Genomic DNA, 21,965 nt, shown 5'->3' with positions numbered 1-21,965 from the left:
AAGCCATTAGGTGATAACCACTTCAACTATTTATTTTCCCCCTCACCTCTGGCTCAAAGTAAACTTTGACCTGCATCCCAACCCTGTCAGAATGGGAGAGGCGTAATCCTGCTTCTTTTCTCTTGCTCTGGATCCCATCGTCGTCCACCACCTCAGGGCCCTTGTTCCATTCGTTCCCCCTCCCTTCTGAATCTTCAGACTTTCCTTCCCTACAGCCTCTTCCTTGTCATCAGGAAAATACTCTCAAATTCCTCTCACCTGTTGAAAGAAACAGTCTCTCAATCTTGGCTACACAGTAGTTCCGGAAATCTCATTGCCCAGTCTGCACCTCAAACCACTTATGTGAAGCTGTCTGGGGGCAGGATCCAGGTATCAGTATTGTTTAAAGTTGCCCAGGCGAGTTCAGTGTGCAGCCAAGGTTGGACGTCACCTCAGTAGTTCTATCTCCCTCCTTTCTCTTCCCCTTAACAGTCAAGTTTCTGGAAAGATCCATCCCTATGTGCTGCCTTTATTTTCCCATCTCGCATTCACCCTTCAGCGACTGCATTTCAGCTTCTGTGCCCACGGTCAATGAAGTTACACTGCTATGTTTGCTGAAGACGTCCTTGTGCTATTTTTAGGGAATATTTTTAAGTTTTTATTCTTAAAAGATTCTCTTTCCTTAATTTCTCTGAATCTCTATTCTTGATTTGGGAGAATGACGGTGTGTGCTTTTTAAGTTACTCTGAATTTCAAGTGCCTTTGAGACAATGAAAGACACTCATCCAGAAAGCAGCTGTCGAAGGCTCTAGAGTTTAGCAGAGAACTTTAGACTTAGTGTCTTTAGCACTACTGTGGCTTTCATTTCATATATGGTATTAATTCCTAAATCTTTAGCTCTCTAGTGAGCTCCCAAACCAGCTTCCCATCTTTCCCCTTGCAGGGGAAGCGCTTGCTGTCACCCTTGTCTCCCCCTCTCCCTCGCCCTATGCATCATTTAGTCACCCAGTTCTAGAGAGTCAGACCTCCAGGAGTTTTACATTGCCCTGTCTCTCCATCCCACTGCTATCCGTATCTGACTGTGGATGATTCCTATAGCCCCAGTGGTCTCCTCGCTTCCAGTCTCACCTCCTTCTCATCTGTTCTCTAAACCACAACCAGGGTGATCTTTCTAAAATGCACATGTCAACATGTCATTCTCTTGCTTTCAAATCCTTTCATGTCTCCCTGCAACCACTTGGATAAAATTTAGATCCTTAAGTGTAGCATTAAGTTTCTATATTTTTCTTCCTCTCTTTGGCTCTCCAGTCTCACCTCCCTTCACTTTTCTTGCACTTTCTCAAACATACCAACATACCAATCTGCCATACGTTTTTTCATTTCAGGATTTTGCTTGTGCTTTGCCCCCTGCCTAGGGGAATCTTCCTCTGCCCTCTCTGACTGACCCTCCAGAGTTCTTCTTCATACCACATCCTCTCACAACCTCCCAAAGATAATGGGGAGCCTCTCCTGTGGGCCCCCATAATTTAGTGGATTGCAAATTCTTGTTGAATTGTCTGTCTCCTCTCATTTACTATGTGTCCCTTGAATGTGTGGTCTGTTAACATCCTCATTGCTTGGCACAACCCTCTCACAAAAACGTGCTCAATAGATATTTGTTGAATGGATGATTGTAAAACAAGGGGAGGAAGCAAGGCCCTGTGCCATTGGAGAGGTCTGACTCAAATGCCGAGAATTCAGAGGGTCCAAACAGATCCCTGTCTGCAAGAGATCATGGAAGGCTTTGTGGAGAAGGTGGGGTTTTAGCTGAGCTTTGAAGAATGAGTAGGATTCAGAAATGCAGAGTATGGGGGAAGGAATGCTGGTTCTCACCAGCATGAATAAGGTGTGAAGGGAGGTAAAGTTGTGAACTGTGTCTGTGTCAGAGAAAATGATATCAATAGCAAAGACCAGCTATCGTTCACACCCAGGAGATTTTTATTATCTGGGTTGTTTAGTGGAAAGCTTTTGCCTTGCTGAGTAGTTATAAAAATATGTGGATGAGAATTCCTGATAAGAAAGAACAAAGGAAGGCTGAAACGTGCCAGGCAGCGCTCCAGGTGCTTTCATATGTAACAGAACATCTTTCTCATCCTGCTAATTATTTCATGAATAAAGGTGGCAACAGGTACACAATGTTTTTCTGAGTCTGAGTCGTTTGGCCCCCAGTAAGCCCTGGCTGACATTTGATGTCTGAATGAAGAGCTGAGTGTGGCCCCAGCACTGAGAGAAGTGCTCTCACAGGATGTGGCAGAAAGAGGCCTTCAGAGTAGTAAAAAATGGGAGTTGACAGGATTAAGCTAGTTTTGAAAGTACCTAATATAATACCTGGCTTCGAGTGGGCATTTAGTAGATTTTAGCTTGTGGCGATTATCGTTCTTACTCTAGAGAAAGAGAGAAGTGGCCTACTGGACGGAGTTCCTGGAACTTCGTGTTAGTGAAAGCAGACAGATTTGAAAATAAAGCACAGCTTTACTTTTTATTTATTAGCTCGAATGAATTTGGGCAAATTACTTAATTTTCTGAACCTTCTTTTTTCAACTGAAAATGAATCCCATATAATTCCTTCTTTAAGGAGATTGAAAGAGAGACAGTCTATCCGCTGCCCAGCACAGGACAGTAACGTTAATGCACCCCGACACTGGGGCGTCTGTACTCTGTGCTAGAACGAGGACCACTGCTTTCCTAGCAATGAGGAATGCGTGCGGGACTTCTAGATTTTCTTCCTTTCTTTTTATTATTTTTACTTCTTTCCTTTCTTCTTACTCCTTCTTCTTAAATTTCATTTGTGTGGAAAGCTCTAGAACAGATGCCTTCTACCCAGACAGATTTTGAGCCATTCCGCCACAAACAGTACCTGCTGTGAGTTTGTTTGTCATCTTCAGTCATGGTCCTTGGCTGCACTGAGCCCCTAGGTTTGCTGGTTCAATCAGTCATCCATCCTGTCTTTATTGAATGCCCCGAGGCCCACACGTTTTCTCAGTGGGCTCCCTTGATAGTAGCCCATCGCTCGAATCCTTAATTCTTGTTCCTCTTCTATAGGGAGAACTGCCTTTCACCATGCTCAGAACACTAGGGACTGCTCTTGTGTAGAGATTTCTATCAGGCTTTCCCAACTGGGGTGTCCTTGTCTCTTGCTGCCCCTGTCAAAGTTTAAAGGACTTAGCTGATGTCAACGCCCTGGGCATCCAGCAGTGTTGCAGCTGTCTGTGTTACTTCTGTCTCTGCAACAGATGTGGGTGGAGAAGCTCCTGTGGTGTAATGTTGACTTCCAGATGGTGGGCATGGGGAAAAAGAAGGTATGACAGCAGGAGAGGAGGCCTCAGGAAGTGGGTGACAGGAGGGAGCAGACAGGTAGTGGGCAGAGGAAAGAAATGATAGGTGGCAGAGGGGGGAATCATATGGAAAGAGTGCGATTTGTTACATGCTTTATAATAGAAACTGACTCAGAATTCACAATTAGCAAAATAAATGTCTGTGTATTTACTTCAAAAACCACACAATGTTACTATGTTTCCCATAGCATCTATCTCCACATACAGTATGATTTTTAGTAGCTGGTAATTAAAGTTTGTTGCTGTTGCGTGGTTCCAGAAGAGCTATGATTACACATTCATAATACAGAGACTCATGAACTTGAATTTTTAAATTAAGGAAATTAAATTAATATTTTTGATTTGTTACGTTTAACTTCTTTTGACCTTTAATTTTAGGTTCAGATTGCACTATGCATAAGGATAGTTCATAGCTTGATATCAATAAAAGTAATTTAATTGCAAGTTAAATTTGTAGCCAAGCTTTTGATGATAAGAAGTACATGTAAACAACTATAAGTCAAATATACAATTCACAACCCCCAGAAAAGTTAATTAATACATCTACCTTCTAAATTAGAAAATAGCTACCAGGGCCCTTTGCTTTCTTTTTTTTTTTTTGAGGAAGATTAGCCCTGAGCTAACTGCTGGTAATCCTCCTATTTTTGCTGAGGAAGACTGGCCCTGAGCTAACATCCATGCCAATCTTCCTCTGCTTTATATGTGGGATGCCTACCACAGCATGGCTTTTGCCAAGCACTGCCATGTCCACACCTGGGATCCGAACCGGCGAGAAGTGGAACATGCAAACTTAACGGCTGCACCACCGGGCTGGCTGCAAGGGTCCATTGTTTTTGTAAGTGTCAACTTTCGCTAGTTATATAATTCAAAGGCAGTCTTGATTTTTATCACAAAATTTTAGTTATTGATTTCAGTTGTAAAGTTGAATTCAAGGGCCGGCCCCGTGGCCAAGCGGTTAAATTCATGTGCTCAGCTTCGTCAGCCCAGGGTTTCAGTGGTTCGAATCCTGGGTGCGGACGTGGCACTGCTCATCAAGTCACACTGAGGTGGCGTCCCATATGCCACAACTAGAAGGACCCACAACTAAAGATACACAACTATGTACCAGAAGGCTTTGAGAGAAAAAGGAAAAATAAAATCTTTAAAAAGAAAATTTGAATTAATACCCATGTCAGTGTACAATGGTAGATTTCAACTATTACTATTATTATTATTAATATTATTATTATTTCAAATTCATTACCAGGTCTTGTTTTAACAGATTAAAACCTGATAGATTTGGTCTGGTGTGAGGTAGCATTTCTTCTTCATTTTAAAACTACTACTACAAATAAGAAATTAAGAGCCTAGAAAAATTTGGCTTACTGGAGCAGAGTGAAATGTAATTGCAAACAAAAAACTATAAAGGTTAAATCTCAGATCTAGAAGGCATTTCTTAACCCTGAGAAGAAAAACTAAGAACCTGATCTCCGCAGAGTCCCTCAGAAAAGCTATTTCTTCTAATTATTCATTCATCAAACATTTGGTACCGCTTGAGGAACTTGGCCTTGAGGAACTTCTAGTCTAATGAGGAAACAGAGAACTAAAAACAGTGTGAGAAGAGGCTGGGGTGTGATAGAGGAAGAGTCAAAGTCTGAAACCACCAGGACAGCACGGGCAACGCTCTATGAGAATGGAGGCCGTCTGCAAGCAGCAGGCGAGACCACCCAGTGCACGCTAGCTGGGTATCCACGGGGCACAGTACGGGGCTCCTATTTTGTGCTAGGAGCTGGAGGTCAAAGAAGCCTTCGTGGAGGAGACAAGATGACGGCTGAGAGGAATCAGGGATGGCCGATGATGGGTGGGCCGGTGAGGTTTTACCAACACAGGGAGCTGCAGAGAGCCGCCTCCTGGTTGGTGGCGGGGTGAGTGGCTGCGATTCATAGAACAGCAGTAGCTCTCCGTAAAGACATCTGCCCCTCCAGCTCTCACAGTCGGTCCTCCTCTGCCCTCCCTGTGGGAGAAAGGTTTAAGAGTCGTCTGATTCCTGGACATCTCCTCGGAAATATATTCATGTCAATCTCTGTCATAATTTCAATGGGTGTCTGACACCTGTCACCTTAGGGTTTCAACTAAAACTTTGATTTTTATCATCTTGATAAATGTTTTCCAAAATGAGGGTAGAGACCAGGGAATGAATAGAAGGGGATTACGTGTTTAAGTCAGGGCTGGTCAGTGAGTTGAGGATGTAGAGAAACGGACTTACCAAATCCACAGAGAAATGACTTGCAGACAGCCCTGTGGCCATGCTGAGGCTCTATTAATTCAAGACATTTCTAGTATTTATTTTGTCAAATGACATTATCATTTAGGACTTTTATTCCCTCTTATAGATGTTGACCCTGTCTCAGAATATTGCCCAATTAGAGGCCCAGGTGGAAAAAGTTACAAGAGAGAAGATTTCAGCTGTTAGTCAACTAGAGGAAATTCAAAACCAGCTTGCTTCCCAGGAGATGGATGTCACAAAGGTACAAAGAGATATTTTAGTTTAATAATTGCGTAAATATTTTCTTTGAAAAAACTTTTACTCATGTACAAAGCTCAGAAAGAAGTTTGGGGGAGAAAAGTTTTGTTACTTGAAGATAATAAAAGTCCACATAATGGTGACTCAGCAAACATTTACTCAGGATCGGCAGGCTCTCTCTGGGTGCTGCAACCACAGAGGTGAACTGGACACAAATAATGTCCCCAAGAGCTGACGGGTTAGGTGACTGAGATAGACTTGTAAATAAGTTTTTTTACTTTAATTTTTCAACATTTGATGAAACTTGTATTTCTAAATTAGTTGATTAGGAGTAATTTTTGCCACAGGTTTGTTCCTCACGGTAATACTGAAAGACATATATTTAGAACACGAAAAGTCTGCTTAACATAAAAAATTCTCCACCTCTCATTGCTTTTCAGATTTAGTCTCTAAAATCAAGATTCTAATACTACCACTTCTTATTTTATTGGTCCTTAAATTTATAGTTTAAAATATCACAGTGTCTGCGTTACAGATGTCACAAACTTGTGAACCCAGAACTAAAGTGTTTCCTGGTCTTCACTGGCTAATGTAAGATACATATGTAAGAAACACCAGAAGTTCATGTACATTTCAGTAATCACTTACAACTAAGAAACTAATTATGGGCATGCATGATGTAATAAATTAAATCAATTTATTTTACACCAATACATACACAGATAATTTTGTTTAAAATATATACTCTTTTCATATTGCATTTTACTTCTCAACATATTTGTCTAAATTTTGACACATTTTTAATTCCTTTGTTGCTTTATAATTTAGTAATTAAAACTGGCTTTATCGTATGCTAGGAGAGGGAGGCTATTTTTTCTTTTTTTTCTTTGAGTTTCTATAATTGTCCATTTGCTTTCTAAAATTCAAGCTAGCTAGTGTAGAAGTTTTGAAATAACCATATATGCCCATATAGTTGATACGTTTTTGTGGAGGTAGGAGTGGAAGTAATGGAATGGTGAGAAGGAAGAGGTAATTAACCCAGGTTTATGAGTGAAAGCTCTAGCAACAGTCTTCAGCTCATCGTAGGGAGAGAACTCTCGGCTGGCACCTGGGACACTTTGTCTGTAGAGCTGTCCAGAGGGCTCAAGTGTCAGAAGAGTGCCGTGAGGTTGCTTCCATCCCCGAGATAAAGTAATTCTAGTTCAATTCGATTTGTTGATTTACTATAGATGGAATTTAAGTGTTGCAGATAACTTAGCAAATTCCAAACTGAAGGTAGTAAGGCAAGGGAACTTTAAAATTAAGGGATAAAATAATTTTAAATAGGACCTAATGTTTAGACATTTATTTCGTAGAGTAATTTTGTATTGCCATTGGGTTTTAAACACTATGGTTGTATGATTATTATTTTCTGGTATTATCAATTTGGATTCTTTCATTTCATTCCTATATGTAAATCAAATAGATTGGAGCAGTGAAGAACTAAGAAAGAAAGCAAATTAGGGCCTCTAATTTTTTTCCGTCAATTTTTCAGTTTTATTTAGCTTTAAAATTAATAACGTTTTGTAAATTACTAGTTTTTTTGAAATGAGAAGGATCAACACTCACACATTAAAGGCATTTGAATTTCAAATAGAATTTTTAGTAATTTGTTCTTTTTCCAACTTTTTGAGGGCCACTGGGGAGAAGCTGACTGACTTCTGTCTTGTTGCTATAACTTTGGAATGTGGATTCGTTTATTTTTAAAAGTATTTTTTATTTGAACATAGGTAATGCATATAGGTTCTATAAGATTCTAATACCTCAGTAATGAACTAATTTCTAAAATTCTAATCATCATTTTTGGAGAATTACCAAAATTGAAAAGTTTCAGCCAAGTATAGCCATTGGATGATACATAATCTTTAAAAATTTGTCTTTGTCGGGGCCGGCCCAGTTGCGCAGCAGTTCAGTGTGCACGTTCTACTTTGGCGGCCCAGGGTTCACCAGTTCAGATCCCAGGTGTGGACCTATGCACCTCTTGTCAAGCCATGCTGTGGCAGGCATCCCACATATAAAGTAGAGGAAAATGGGCACAGATGTTAGCTCAGGGCCAGGCTTCCTCAGCAAAAAGAGGAGGATTGGCACAGATGTTAGCTCAGCGACAATCTTCCTCAAGCAAAAAGAGGAAAGTTGGCAGCAGATGTTAGCTCAGAGCCAATCTTCCTCGCCAAAAAAAAAAACCCAAACCCTAACTGATAAAGTCTTTAAAGGAAAGTTTTATAATGTAGAGTGTCTACTTATTTAACCATAACAATTTGAATGAATAATAACATACCTTGATATTTTAATTAATACTTTTTATGTAAAAATTGAGATGATGGTGCATTTTGGATGATAATATGCAATTGAAACTACTATCTTACATACAAAATCTTGGACACATTACTTGAATTCCTTAGTTATACACTTATTTATTTGTAATTTGAAACTGTTAGACTCAATAATCTCTGATATTGCCTCCACATTTTAACAGAATATATTGAATATTCTAATAAAAAATACCATTTCTAAAGAAGTTCTATTGTATTTTATTTATATGACCTCTAGGGGGCACCAAAAGATCTAATTGCTGTCGTTGCCTGGTGAATTCCAGCAGCTATTGATCTAATGTTTGTAATCTAACAGGTGTGTGGGGAAATGCGCTATCAATTGAATAAAACCAAAATGGAGAAGGATGAGGCAGAAAAGGAGTACAGAGAGTACAAAACAAAAGCTAACAGGGACCTTGAAATTAAAGATCAGGTAAGAGTTGCCACAAGCATGAGTGCAGCCATTGAAGACATAACTGACATTCTTTATGAAGTTGATGTGGTTTTATTCCTAAGTCATTTGTTTCTGTTATGTTTCTTCTAACTAATGGAATGATCTAGCTTATACTATTAAAAGGATTTCTTTTATAGTTGCCTAAAATTATCACCTTTCACATGAAATGGTGAGAATACAACTGCATGCATATAAAATTCCAATCTGACAGGTCATAAATATACATTTGGATATGTGTATCTATTACTTACGAAAGTAAAAAAAAATGTTCTAATGCACAGTTTGAACCTAAAATATACATACATAAAGTTCTTGAAAGATGCCAACTTGAATCCAATTTTAAATAAAAAAGTTTAAAATTTGTAAGATGAGATGAGTTGATATGTAAACACATCAATCAAAGTGATTGTTGGCAGAGTGAAACCAGTTTTAACTAAGATAACCATGAATACGTTTGCTTACGAAGCCTAAATACGGTGAAATTAGAAATGTAGGGGAGAAAATGCTGCTTACTTCAATTTCAGTTTGAGCAGATGTTTTATGTTCTTTGTTGAGATCATGTAGATACTCCAATTTTAATTGACAACGTGGATAAAGTTTCTAGAGAAACATTTCTAATAAGCTGACTTTTGATTTTCTGTTTTTAGGTTACAGTACATTGTAGGCATTCATTCTTTATACTCAGTGAAATCAGGTTGATAAATCTATTTGTTAAAATAATAAGACTGAGTTCTCAGTGTCAATATTTTAAAGAAGTTACTACAATTTAAAAGTAGGTAGACCTAAGTAATTTTTTTGAAATATATATCTAATTCAAAGCTTTTTATTGTATTTTCCAACATCTTTCCCCTTTCAAGCCAATTAACTCTCTATGCAAATGACCCAAAGATGATCAGGAAAAGCATTGAAAATGGGAGTGACAATGACATTATCAGGGAGTAATAACTGAAATCTCTGGCGCCAAATTAAAATCTAAACACTAAAATCATATTCTGCCTTTAAACCAGTATATTCAAAGTGTTATAGCAAGTTTCCATTTTCAAAGGACTTTTCGTTATTAACATGTACAAGTAATGGAATTGTGTTATTCTTTCCAGTTGGGGGCGTGCCTGATAGTGGAATTGAAAATCCTTTCTATCAGGGACTGAAGGTCTAGGATTACCAAACCAAACACAGAACTTTCCTTTCCTGGTGCATTATGACTTTTTTTAAAAGGTATCGTCTTGGCGTGCTCATTAGCATTCTTTTGGACCTTTTGTGTTATTTGATAGCATCTGCCAACAACATTTTAGACTAACTGGAAAAATATAGCAAGGAAGTCTCTAAGTTATTTAAAATTACATGATAATGTTCTAGAGAGAAAAAGCACTATGGGAGCAGTATGATCGCAATATCACTTGAAAATGAATAACCTGTGTAGACATCTTTGTAATATTTGTCTTTTAGTGCTGTATCTCATTTTAATTAACTAGTGATGGGTGGCAGGATTTTAAAAAGATCAGTGTTCGTTTGTAAACATTTTCTGCTAAACAGTGAAACATTAACAGTTTTCATAATGGTTTTGAGTGTTGTTTTTAGATAGAGATGTGCCTTTTTAGGAGGCCATAGAGTTAGGAGTAAAACCTCTGAACAGTTACAAATGCTTGTGGTGTGGTGTGATGTGCCTGTGACCGTTTTTCCTCGGACAGAATTTGAGGAAATCTTGTAGGTACTCTTTCGAACTGTTTTGTATTGAACAGACAGTTTCAGAAAAGAAAGTGGTGGTGTCTCATTCCGTGGATGGTCTGGAGTGCAAAGTGGCAATTGTTCTTTGGTCTTTCAGCCGTGGCCTGACCTTCTGTCCGGAGGCCCAGAGCTGCTTTGCTTGGCCTCCATCTGCACTCCAGAGAGAAATTTACATTTCACTTTTAGAAGCTGGGCGTCGTGAGCATTTATCTAAAATATCTGTAATAATATAAAGTGTGTTTAACTTTAATGTTACATATCGTGCAATTCAGAATTACAAGAAGGCTATCTCTAGGTTTACAAATAAGGTGTTCTTTGTAATATAGTCATTTAGTTGGTATTTTTGTTAATCTGACCTCTTGATACAGTTTTAAAGTAGGTGGGAATCTGTGAGGTTGGAATGTGGTGAGAACAAGAGCTTTTTTGATGTATACAAAATAGGGCAAATGGTTGACCACCAAAATCGTTTTCCTTGTGACCTGATCCTTGACTCTGGCACAATGAGAAGGAAAGGTCGGGGAGTCACAATGGCAGTCTCTTCTCCCATTTTCTCCTTTTCTTTTGTATGCTGTGTCGGAACCGACGGGTGGATTACCCTTCCCATCAACTCCTTTGTATCTCTTCAGCTTAGAGAGCTCCTGTCAGCCTCAGAGGATGCTTTTTGCTTCACCCCCATCTTCCCCCACCCCCCACAAAAGAAGACATTTGGTATAGAGGAGAATGAAAAATCTGTGCCTCAATTTTTATTAGACATTTTCTGTAGGCAACAGATACACACACACACACACACACTCCATTATGGGAATTTAAAAACATATATGAGGATAAAGAGAATATTATAATGAATTCCCAGATTTCCATCAGCTTCGTCATGTTGCCAGTCCTATTCCATCTATCTCACGTTTTCTCTCCTTTTTTGTCTTCATTGTTATCTTCATCTTCTTTGTCTTCTTTGACTTCATCTTCTTCTCTATCTTCTCGTCTTCATTTTCCTCTTCCTCTTCTGTTTTCTTCCTCCACTTCTTCTTTTGCTGAAGTATTTAATGCAGATCTCAGACATTATGTTATTTTGTTCATAAAAACGTCAGGGTGCATCTCTGAAGGATATTTTTTTCATAATCACTATGTCATTATCACAGCTAACAATATTAACAGTAATTCTTTAATATCATATAATCCCTAACCCATATTCAAATTTCTTTGACTGTCTCAACAATGTTTGTTTCACAGTTGGTTTATTCAAATAAAGAAAACAGGCATATTTTTGTACGTTAGAATGTTATGGTATTACCTTCTTTAATAGGAAATAAAGGGAAATCTTAGAAAAATTTCAACTTTCTCTGTCTACTGTTAGTAAATTTCATATATAGTGTTTGATTATGCTTTATATTTGTAAGGTGCCTCATCATCATTCTAAAGAAATGTGAGTTAATCCTGTGTAGACTATTTGAAGGAAATGACTCCCAAGCAGCAACCCCAATCACCAGTTCCTGAAAGGAGCCCCTTAGAGTCTGAAACTCAAAGCACACAATTCATTTCAGAGCCTTCCGTTGAGACAGGAATGCCGCAGGAAGCCCTGGTGTTGCTGTGCATCACAAAGGTCGGCTGACTCAGAGACGAGTGATGCATAAGTGGAGTTTTCTTTGTCAACTTCCATTTTGGTAGCTGACTCTCAGAAGGTGATTCTTTAGAGCCCCCAACCTTTGATCAGGGCCCAGGGCAAAATGAAAATACAGAGCCCTTTGTTCAAAAAGCAGGAAAAAAGCGATGTTAAAGGTACTAAGGTATAAAATGTTTTTATTTCTTCTGCAGTCTCTCTGTCTCTCTCTCCACCTGTCATAGTGTTTTTTATTTGCTATCTAATGTCAGGGTGCCTCCAGCACAGGGAGAGTGCAGACCCCCACGGGTGCCACATGACTGGACGTGCACATGGGCCCATGGCTTCTCCATTCTCCCTGCCACCAGCCACAGGACCTACACACCATGCCCCGGCAGGGAGGGGAGGGCATCAGTCTTCCCCATCCCAGATGGTCAGATGGGCAGCCCCCTGGAGATTGCAGCCTCCACCTGGGGACGCACTGGTACCTGGATCAGGGTGGGCAGAGGCTTCACACCAAGTCCACTGAGTGTGCTGTGGTGCTGCCAGTCTGGGGCAGGGATGGTCACCGTCCTGTCCTGCCCTGACATGCTAGGCGTGTACATATTCACCCCAACCTTCCCCAGGCTCGCATCCATGCTCCTGCCAGGGACAAAGATCAGCAGCAGAACACATGCCACCCTGGGCGGAGGGCAGCAAGGTCACAAGCCAGGGGCTAGGGAGAGGATGCTGAGGGGAACAAGTGTTTTGAGAACTGTGCCCAGGCTGCTGTGAGGCAGTGGAGAAATAAGACCACACACTTGAGCCCGACTCTATTGTTCCGCAGACTTCACTTACAAAACACAGATTCCACTATAAAATCATAAAGGATTTCAAGACACAACCACAGAGTGTGCAACTGCAAGCACAGATCACATGCCCAGGAAGCAACTGTGGTTATGGGGATCAGCAGAGGTTTGGTGCGCTGATGCCCATAGGTATATTCCCGCTTACATGTACAGTCACGCATGCATGTTTAACATGCCCCTGTGTTCTGTGTCCATAAAAGACACTTGGCCAACTGCAGTCCATGGGCCAAATCTGACCTGCTGTCTGTTTTCACACACAAAGTTGTATTAGAACATAGCCACCCCTATTTGTGAATGTGCTGTCTACAGCTGCTTTCCTGCTACAAAGGCAGAGTGGAGGGGTTATGGCAGACACTCCACGGCCCACAGAGACTGAAATATTTACTATGTGACCCTTTACAGGAAAAGTTTGCCACCCTGCCCTAAGTGTAGAAATACAACTGTTAAAGTTTCCCTTGTGTTAGGAGAATGTAGAGGTTTAAGTTTGAAGATTCATCAGTCTTAAATTATAACTTAATGATTTTAGAGTACTTTGCAGTACAGCAAGTACGCCACATCCTGGTCTCTTCATCATCGTATGTCATGGCCAAATGAGTGTATGACAGGTTCGAGTATCATTATCTTATTAGTAGCATATGGCTTAATAATGGCTTGGATTGGAGTATAGATATAAATAATTAAAAATTGTATATATACAATTTTTTTAGGTTGGTACAATTTTTTTCAGAGATATGAAGGATTTCTTAGTATCATTAAGTTATGACTTTGGAGATGTGGCTACTATTTAGTAGATAGCTTTGAAGTTCAAAATCACCTGAAGGGGTAATCAAAGCAAATCTTTAAGGATGGAGTACATATACAAAAGAAGGAGATCAGAAAATTTTGGCCAGAAGTATTAGGGCTTGAAAAGATTTGAGGGTTGCTCATCTCCACAGCAGTATCATTTGGCCCTTGAATACTGACATTAAACATGGACTGTATCAACATGGGAATTGTTTCCTCAGTTCAACTGAATCAATTAGGTTGTTGGAAGAAGTGCATCTATTTTGTATGGCTTTGCGTAAGGATGAGAGGAAGGCCTGCATGTCCTAAAAGCAAGTCCTATTTAAGGCCAGAGAAATAAGAGCAATGAAGAAAAGTTGAAGACCTGTGCCTTTTTACTTAGAGAAGACTGAAACCTTGCTTCCCTATCCTCAAGGACTTGACAGATTTTTTTCAAGGAGAAAGTTAAATACTTATTTTTTATCTTCAGTATGGAAAGAATAGGAACAAAGTGATCTAATCATAGCAACTGGAAATCACAATAACCTGAAATAAGAACTTTCTGCCAGTTAGAAGGTTTGAATAGATGGCTGCAACAGGCCACGGGACTCTCTTTCCTGAAAGAGAACAGTGGCAGCAATATGCTTTTCCTGAAGACCCAGCTCATGGACCTCTGAGGTCCCCTGTCTTCTATTTGATTCTGGAAACATCCTGGCAATATTTCATTGCCTCTGTTAAAGTGGCTAGTAGTGGCATTTGTCTTTTCTACGTGAGACTTAGCACCTACAGATGACGGTAACATCCTGTTAGTTCTCGCTCTGCTGTGTGTCTGTAATGCTGTGCACTGTCTTCTGAAGGCTTTGGGAGAACAGAGCAAGAGAATGGACGGCTTCTGAGAGCTAGACTTCAGAGACTTATCCAACTCCCAGTCTCACTCTCTCTCTAAAAAAGGACTGGGAGAGGGGCCACTTGGGCATGCGGTTAGCACATGTAATCACTCGGTCCTGGTGATGACAGAGTCGCTCTCCAGTGTTCTTCACACCCTCCTTCAGTGCTAGAGACTTCGCACATTCCTTTCCCTGCTCCTCACTTACGCAACAGCCGCTGGAGAGGGCTTGGCCTAGCCAGACCAGTGTCCTAGACATGGGAGTGGTAACTAGAAGGCCCAGGTCCTGCCCTTAGGGAGTTTAGATTCTAGCTGAGGGGACAGAGTACACATTTGAACATGCCTTAAAAATTCTTGCAAAGCAGCATATCGACAAGTGCAAATTAATGTAGTGTGAACTTCATGCTGGCTACAACCCACGAGAGGGAGAATCTGGTTCCATGTGTGTGATGCAATAAAGATTTTTTTATAGCATCTTCCCTAAGTATGCCCTAAAGCATTGTTCAGCATACTTAGATAAATTTGTGTTCTTATCACAGCCTAATCAAGAATTCTGAGAAAATTCTTCAGCCTGGCGTATGTGTAATAAATCAGCCTCTTTTGTTCTTACACTGTGTGATGCTTGAATGGGACAAATAGGATTATGTAAATAATTTAAAATGTCTCCATTTAATAAAAGATTATTGAACTTCTTGTTTTTCTAAAACACCATGTAAAATTAATTTCTTCATTTTAAATCATAATTATGTTGGTAAAGTCACAAAATTAGCAGTAAAAAAGTAAGTTTGGTTTTTTACACAAAGGAACAGTTCCAAATCAATTCAGTGAGTAATACCAAGTTGGCAATCCTTGGGGCATTCTCATTTAGTAGCTTGTTAATGATTTGGGCCGTGATTTTAGGTGGCAGTATATGTGTACCTCTTTTATAGAAACACTGTAGAAATTCATATGCTCACAAAAGAGTCATTTGGTTTTCTAGCAAAGATGGTAATGCTATTCACCATAATAATTTATTTTTAAAAATCAAATGCATAAGCAGAAACAATATATCTGAAGATAGCAATTTACGACTATTTAGGAGATAAGGGCACAAATAGGAAACAAACAAGCCCATTTAGAAATAATATGCCTCATGGGATAAACGTTTAGAAATAAATATTTGCCTTTGAATAGGAATATAATGCTGTAAACTGAAATCAAGGAATATTTTTGTGTTTTAAGAAAGTCAAAAGATTCATCTACTACTGGGCCTAAAGAAATAGAATTTTTGCTATATTTTCAGTTTTAGTGGATGATACATATTTTGATCCTTAGAAAAAAATGGATGCTTATTTTGACTTTAAAAGTTGGACTCACAAGGCGAACCTGCCAGCGTTGCAGAGTATCTTCTCAGGCACCAAGTCTGCCCATCTGATCGTTCCCAGGGGGCAGCCGCTCTTCCCCTCAGTGTCCCTGGAGGCCAGCCACTGAAAGGCATTAGCCACAGAGCAGCTACACGGGCTTTTTTACAGTTTAGAAATATTAGTACCAATATCCAGCATAACTATTACTAATTACTGCATGTGTCTACATTTAAAAACAATATTTATTGTATAAACATAAGCATATTCACAGGAGCCAATAATTCCATCACCCAAGAAAGCAAATTGTTTTCATTTTGCTATTTTACCTTCCATTTTTTGTCCATATGCATATATAACATTTGCAAGTAGTAAACATAGCCTCGATAAAATTTTTGTTTTTGCTTTTTTCACTTAACAATATCTTAAGCATATATATGTATCACTGCCTATTCCTCATTGTGACCACTTTAATATGGTCATTTACACATACTTTTAAAGGAAAGTGACAATAAGTCAGATTTTGAAGAGGAGAAACACTATTACCAATTTAGAATTTTTTGCCCTAAACTTCACGGTTGCTTTGGTTCAACAACCATATATTGCATGCTCTGTGCTGGCCTAGAATGAATTTCCGTTCTTTAAGAAGAGAGTATATAAGACAGGTATGCAAATAAATATGTTAAAGAGAATATAGTAACTACCATCAGCAAACTATAAAACAGTATGGGGATTTAGAAGGAGGAGAGATGACATCCTTGAAGGATGGTTAGGATGTTACCCAGCATAGATGAGAGAGGAAGGCATTTTGGTTGAAAGGTCTACATGGCAACTTGAGCAAAGGAATGAGGATAAGGAAGTGGTGGGAAAGGAGGATGCATTCAAGGAACATATGTATCTTTTGATCCCATAGCATACTTATATTACTGACCTCTGTATCTCAAGTGCCACGGCTCTGTTTGGAAAGATTGCCCATAGAAAATGGGCTTCCATCGGCTTCAGAATCCCAGTGTAATTGCCTACTTATACTGCACACCTGGCATTCAGGCACAGAAGTCATATTATGTTTTGGGGATGTTTGCATAAATTTTTCACTTCCTTTGTAGTGGAACAAATTTTAAGATTTTTAAATTTTAAAATTTAAGATGTGGAACAGTTTTAAGATTTTCAAATTTCAGATAACATATGATAAGTCATTTTATTAACAATGTTCAAATTGATAGGATCAGTTTTCTAGAGATAAAGAATTGACAGTTATGTTAAAGATCTGTAGAAGATTTCCGCGTAACTAATGATGGAAGGTGAAGGTACTACTTTACCTATGGACCGGAGTCCAAAGACTTGGCTTCTGGATTTGGCTTTTCAGTGAACTTCCTGAGCACAAACCTCTTGGAGCCTCACTTTCTTTCCTAGGGAAGTGAGAAGCTTGGACAAGTGATAGCTAAGGTTTTCTCTAGCTCTGAATTCCTGTGTATCTAGGAAACTTTTTTCTGCCTCTCTTAATTATGAGTTAAGTACTAATATAATCAATCAAAATCACATGGAGTGTCAAGTGTCATCCCGAATTTTCCAGTTATACACTCTGATTTTAGAAAATGACTCTTCTACTAAGATCGTGAGAATGAAATTTTACTGTCATCCCGCAATTTTAGGTCATATTCTTTTCATTATGATTAGTAATAGAGTAATAAAATATCTAGCCTTTTAAACAGTTGAATTTAATTACAAGACCTATTTAATTTGGTTGAAGTCTAAGGCCTACTCTGAATTAAGAATGACATTCCACCCGGAAGATTTGAGGCAACAGCAAATCGTCCAAGGTGGTAATTTGGAGGAGTAGCCAGCGTTCACCAAACCTGTGCCATTCAGTCCGTTCCTCATCCGTGTGAACTCTTGATCCCTGGGAACACATCCATGTGCTCCTGCTGGAGAAATGCAGCTCTGGTAGTCACAGCTTTCACTCTCGCTTTTCACTTGGTGCTCTCAGAAGTGTAGCCATGGAATGAAATGCTGGGGCAATTCTGGACCCAGATGACCCAGAATATGATCATATTAAGTTTTTGTTTCTTGATTTTTTTTAATCATCAGAATGAAAACAAAAAAAAAGTTTAAATTCTCTTAGAGATTTCACATATCCCTGACAGATTTCCCTGACCCTCATTGGAGTCCAGTGTGACAGCCTGCTCCAGATAGAACCACACGCTCCTCGTGACAGTTAAAAGCTGCAAGGTGTTTAGGTTATCACATTATTCTTCTTAACATATAGTCAAAGTACTTTAACCTTTTTGGTGTTAACATCTATACTTAAGAGGATCAGTTACACTAACATACAATTTTTAGGGCAAAGATAAGAAAGTAGCAGTGTCCTTATTTCAGCCCTGCCTTCTGCCTTCCTTGTGAATTTCTGGAGTTCCCTATGAGGAATGGAAAATTCATCTTTGTGTAAAATCTCTCTACTTACAACTGAAGTTCTAATATTTTCTCTCCTCTCTCTTCCCCCATGGTAACAGGTCATTCAGGTAATAACATTAGCCTAGCTTCAGGAATCGTGAGTCAAGCCATGGTTGAGAGACAGTTCCCATTGAATTGCAAGGGAGTGCTCATGTCTTCTTAAGGAGAGTGGCAGCCAAGGAAAAAGGGGAGGTCGAAACTTTTAGGGGTACTTTAAGAAGGTGGAGGAGAAAGGATTGTTCCACTGGAAAGATTGTCGCATTATTGCAAGTACTACCTTTCCTTTTAGACCCTTCTTTCAGTTGCTCACAATTTTCTTCATAGAAATCTGAATTTACTGTTACTGAGAGGTAATTGTCATATCCTAATTTGAATTAGAGACTTTAGGCTGTCCTTTTCGACTTGTCTCTACACTTAAGTTTATCCTAGAATAATAGAGTGTGGTTAGTATTTCAACCCTAATTTACTGAATGTCCACTATATATAGTGTTTGAAGCCATACAAGGGTTTATATAACAAAAGCCAGATATGGTTCAATCTAAAGAGGGAGTTAAAGCCATGGATGGATCAAGTACCTATTTATATCTATATTTTAAAATCTATATGAAGATACATATCTTTATTTACAGTATATCTTACTAGTATGTAATACAAGCAGTATGACTTACTGATGATTTTTCTTGAGTATAGCCTGAAGTCTGAAGTCTCTAAATGCTGAATTTAGGATACCTTAGACTTACCTCATCAACCAGGAGAGAAAGAAGGACCCTAGCATTATTCCAGGTATAAAAACAAGAAGAGTTAAAGAAGAGTAGAGGAAAAGGGGCAGAAGAAGTAGGAGAAGATGAGAAAGATTTTAGAAGGCATTCCAAAGGCATTTCCACTAAGAACTGGGCTTTTGCCTCTGCTCTGCTTCACATTAAACTATAACTCAGAAGAGGCAACCGTGACTGTGGATCTGTCAGCATATTCCATCAGTATTTTAGGAGGGATCCACAATAATGGATTTTTTAAACTATAATTGCTATGATAACCTCTCCCCCACAACCATTGCTGGAGTTGAGATTAACTTCATGCCACTTGGCATTTTTCAGAAGATGCTTTTTGACCACTTGGACTAAAATTCATGAAGGTAATTTTTATCTTTAGTCTCCGTTGGTTCACTGGGCACGTATGAAGGATCAAAGGGAGGCTTCAGGCAGCAAAGAGCAATGGCTTAGTGGACACTGACAGTCAAAAAGATTTGAATGCCTTATTTTGCCATCTTTGTATTGTGGATGATTAGACGGGGAGTGGACTCATTTTTATGCATTTATTTATTTAACTAATAGTTACTGAGAACCTATTGGGTGTCACTCACAAATAGGCACAGGGGTTGCAATGAGAAATAAAATATATTTATTGCTCATACAACTCTTATAGTCTGGTGAGGAATTTAAATGTGATAAGGTGAGTGCTTAGTAGAAGGGGTGGCTGTCCTGGGAGAAGATTCAGAAAGATTCTACTCAACAGTCAATCAGTTTTCAATAAAGATAATAAGAAAATTCAGTGGGGAAAGAATAGCTTTTCAACAAATGGTGCTGGGAAAACTGGGTATCTACATGTAAAAGAAAGAAGTTGGGCCCCTATCTGACACCATATACAAAAGTTAACTCAAAGTGGTTGAAAGATCTAAATATAAGAGTTAAACTTCTAAAATTCTTGGAAGAAAATATAGGCATAAATCTTCATGACCTTGAACTAGGCAATGATTTCTTAGATATGACATGGAAAGCATAAGCAACAAAAGAAAAAAATTGATAAATTGGACGTCATCAAAATTAAAAACTTCTGTACTTCAAAAGACACTGTGAAGAAGGTGGAAAGACAACCCACAGAATGGGAGAAAATCTTTACAAATCATATATCTGATAAGAGACTTGTAACTAGGATTTATAAAGTATGCTTACAGTTTAATAATAAAAAGACAGCTCAATTTAAAAATAGACAGAATCGTAATAGATATTTCTCCAAACAAGATATACACGTGGCGAATAAGCACATGAAAAGATGCTCATCATCATTAGCTATGGGGGAAATGCAAACCAAAACCACAGTGAGATGCTACTTAGCACCTATTAGCATGGCTATAGTCAAAAAGACAGATGATAACAAGTGTTGGCGAGGCTGTGGAGAAATTGGACCCCCATACGTTGCTGGTAGGATTGTAAAGTGATGCAGCTGCCTTGGAAAACAGTCTGACAGTTTCTCGAAAGGTTTGGCATAGAGTTACCATATGACCCAGCAATTCCACTGTTAGGTGTATACCCAAGAGAAATGAAACATGCCCCTACAAAAACAAGTTCATGAATGTTCATAGCAGCATTATTCCTAATACCCCAAAACTGGCAACTACTCAAATATTCATCAGCTAGTGAGTGGATAAATAAAATGTGATTATATCTATATATCTGTATGTTGGCAATAAAAAGAGTGAAATACTTCTACATTCTACAACGGGATTGAACCTTGAAAACATTATGCTAAGTGAACGAAGCCAGTCTCAAAAGACAACATACTGTATGATTCCATTTATATAAAATGTCCAGAATAGGCAAATCTATAGAGACAGAAATATTAGTGGTTGCCTGTGGCTGAGGGGGTTGGGAACAAGTGGGGAGTACTGCTAATAGATATGGGATTTCTTTTGGGGTGATAAAATGTTCTAAAATTGATTGAGGTGATGGTTGCACAACTCTGTGAATATATTAAAACACATTCACTTGTACACTTTAATGGATGAATTGTATGTGAATTATGTCAGTAAAGCTGTTACTTTAAAAAAAAAAGATTCTATCATAAAAGTCATATTTCAGCCTAGTCTGGAGGGGAGCAGAGAAAGTGGGAAGGGAAGGACATTCAGGCAAAAGGTACAGAATATGCAAAGACACTGCTCCCTGTATACCTGGAGGGCAAAAGGAGCAGCAAGAGATGCGGATGGAAAGACTAAGCCCCAGAAATCGAAATTTACTTGCCAGAAGTGGCTGTAAGCCACTTGACGAAGTCAGAGTCCATGTCTTAGTCATCATGGTATTGCTAGTACTCAGCCCGGAGAAGGCTTGTCACAAGTATTTATCTGTTGAATGAACGAGTAAATGAATGCAGACGTGAGCTAAACAATGAACCATAAATAATAGCAACAGTGCCTAGACTGGATGACAGATCCTCTAACTCCTGGTTCAATCTTTGTGCTGTATCGGGCACGAAGTGTTAGAATCGGGATGAAAATAACTTTTTTATAATGGTATTTATATTTTAGCAATTATATTTGTTTAAAATGTTTGATCAGTCTTTTTATATTTTGCCATTCTAATAAGAATGTACTGGTAGCTCATTGTGGTTTTAATGTGCATTTCCCTAATGATAGTAGACATCTTTTCAGGTGCCTACTTGCCATCTATATCTTCGTCAGTTATATCCACTGCTCCGCTCTAGTTCAAGGTACTGTCATCTTCACCAGTTTGGCAGTGATGCCCTAATTGGCTCCCCTTCTCCCCATTTTAGTCCATTTTAGTCCCTGCCCAGCCAGAGGGATCCTGTTAAAACCTGTGGCAGATCTTGTCCCTCTTCTAATTACACCCATCCAGTGGTTCCCTTTGAGGGATCTATAAGGTGCTGCACAGTCTGGCCCTCCTGTTAGTTCTCTGCTCTCATCT

General features: G+C 39.0%; 1 protein-coding gene across 32 annotated transcripts in view; it reads left to right on the top strand.

The window, feature by feature from the left end:
* SDCCAG8 (SHH signaling and ciliogenesis regulator SDCCAG8) overlaps nt 1–21,965 on the top strand; it is a 222,798-nt gene that overhangs the window by 59,165 nt on the left and 141,668 nt on the right. For all 32 annotated transcript variants that reach the window (XR_011434148.1, XR_011434146.1, XR_011434143.1 and 29 more), the window contains exons 11-12: nt 5,726–5,860; nt 8,524–8,640. Coding sequence is in view for 21 of the 32 variants with exons in the window: in XM_070255718.1 (XP_070111819.1) it covers nt 5,726–5,860; nt 8,524–8,640 (252 nt within the window). In the remaining 11 variants the exon portion in view is untranslated. The remainder of the gene's footprint in view (nt 1–5,725; nt 5,861–8,523; nt 8,641–21,965) is intronic.

The sequence above is a fragment of the Equus caballus genome, chromosome 30 (assembly GCF_041296265.1).
Source record: "Equus caballus isolate H_3958 breed thoroughbred chromosome 30, TB-T2T, whole genome shotgun sequence".
NCBI classification, from domain to species: domain Eukaryota; kingdom Metazoa; phylum Chordata; class Mammalia; order Perissodactyla; family Equidae; genus Equus; species Equus caballus.
Note: the sequence above shows the minus strand (reverse complement) of the source record. Positions and strands in the feature narration are given on the sequence as shown.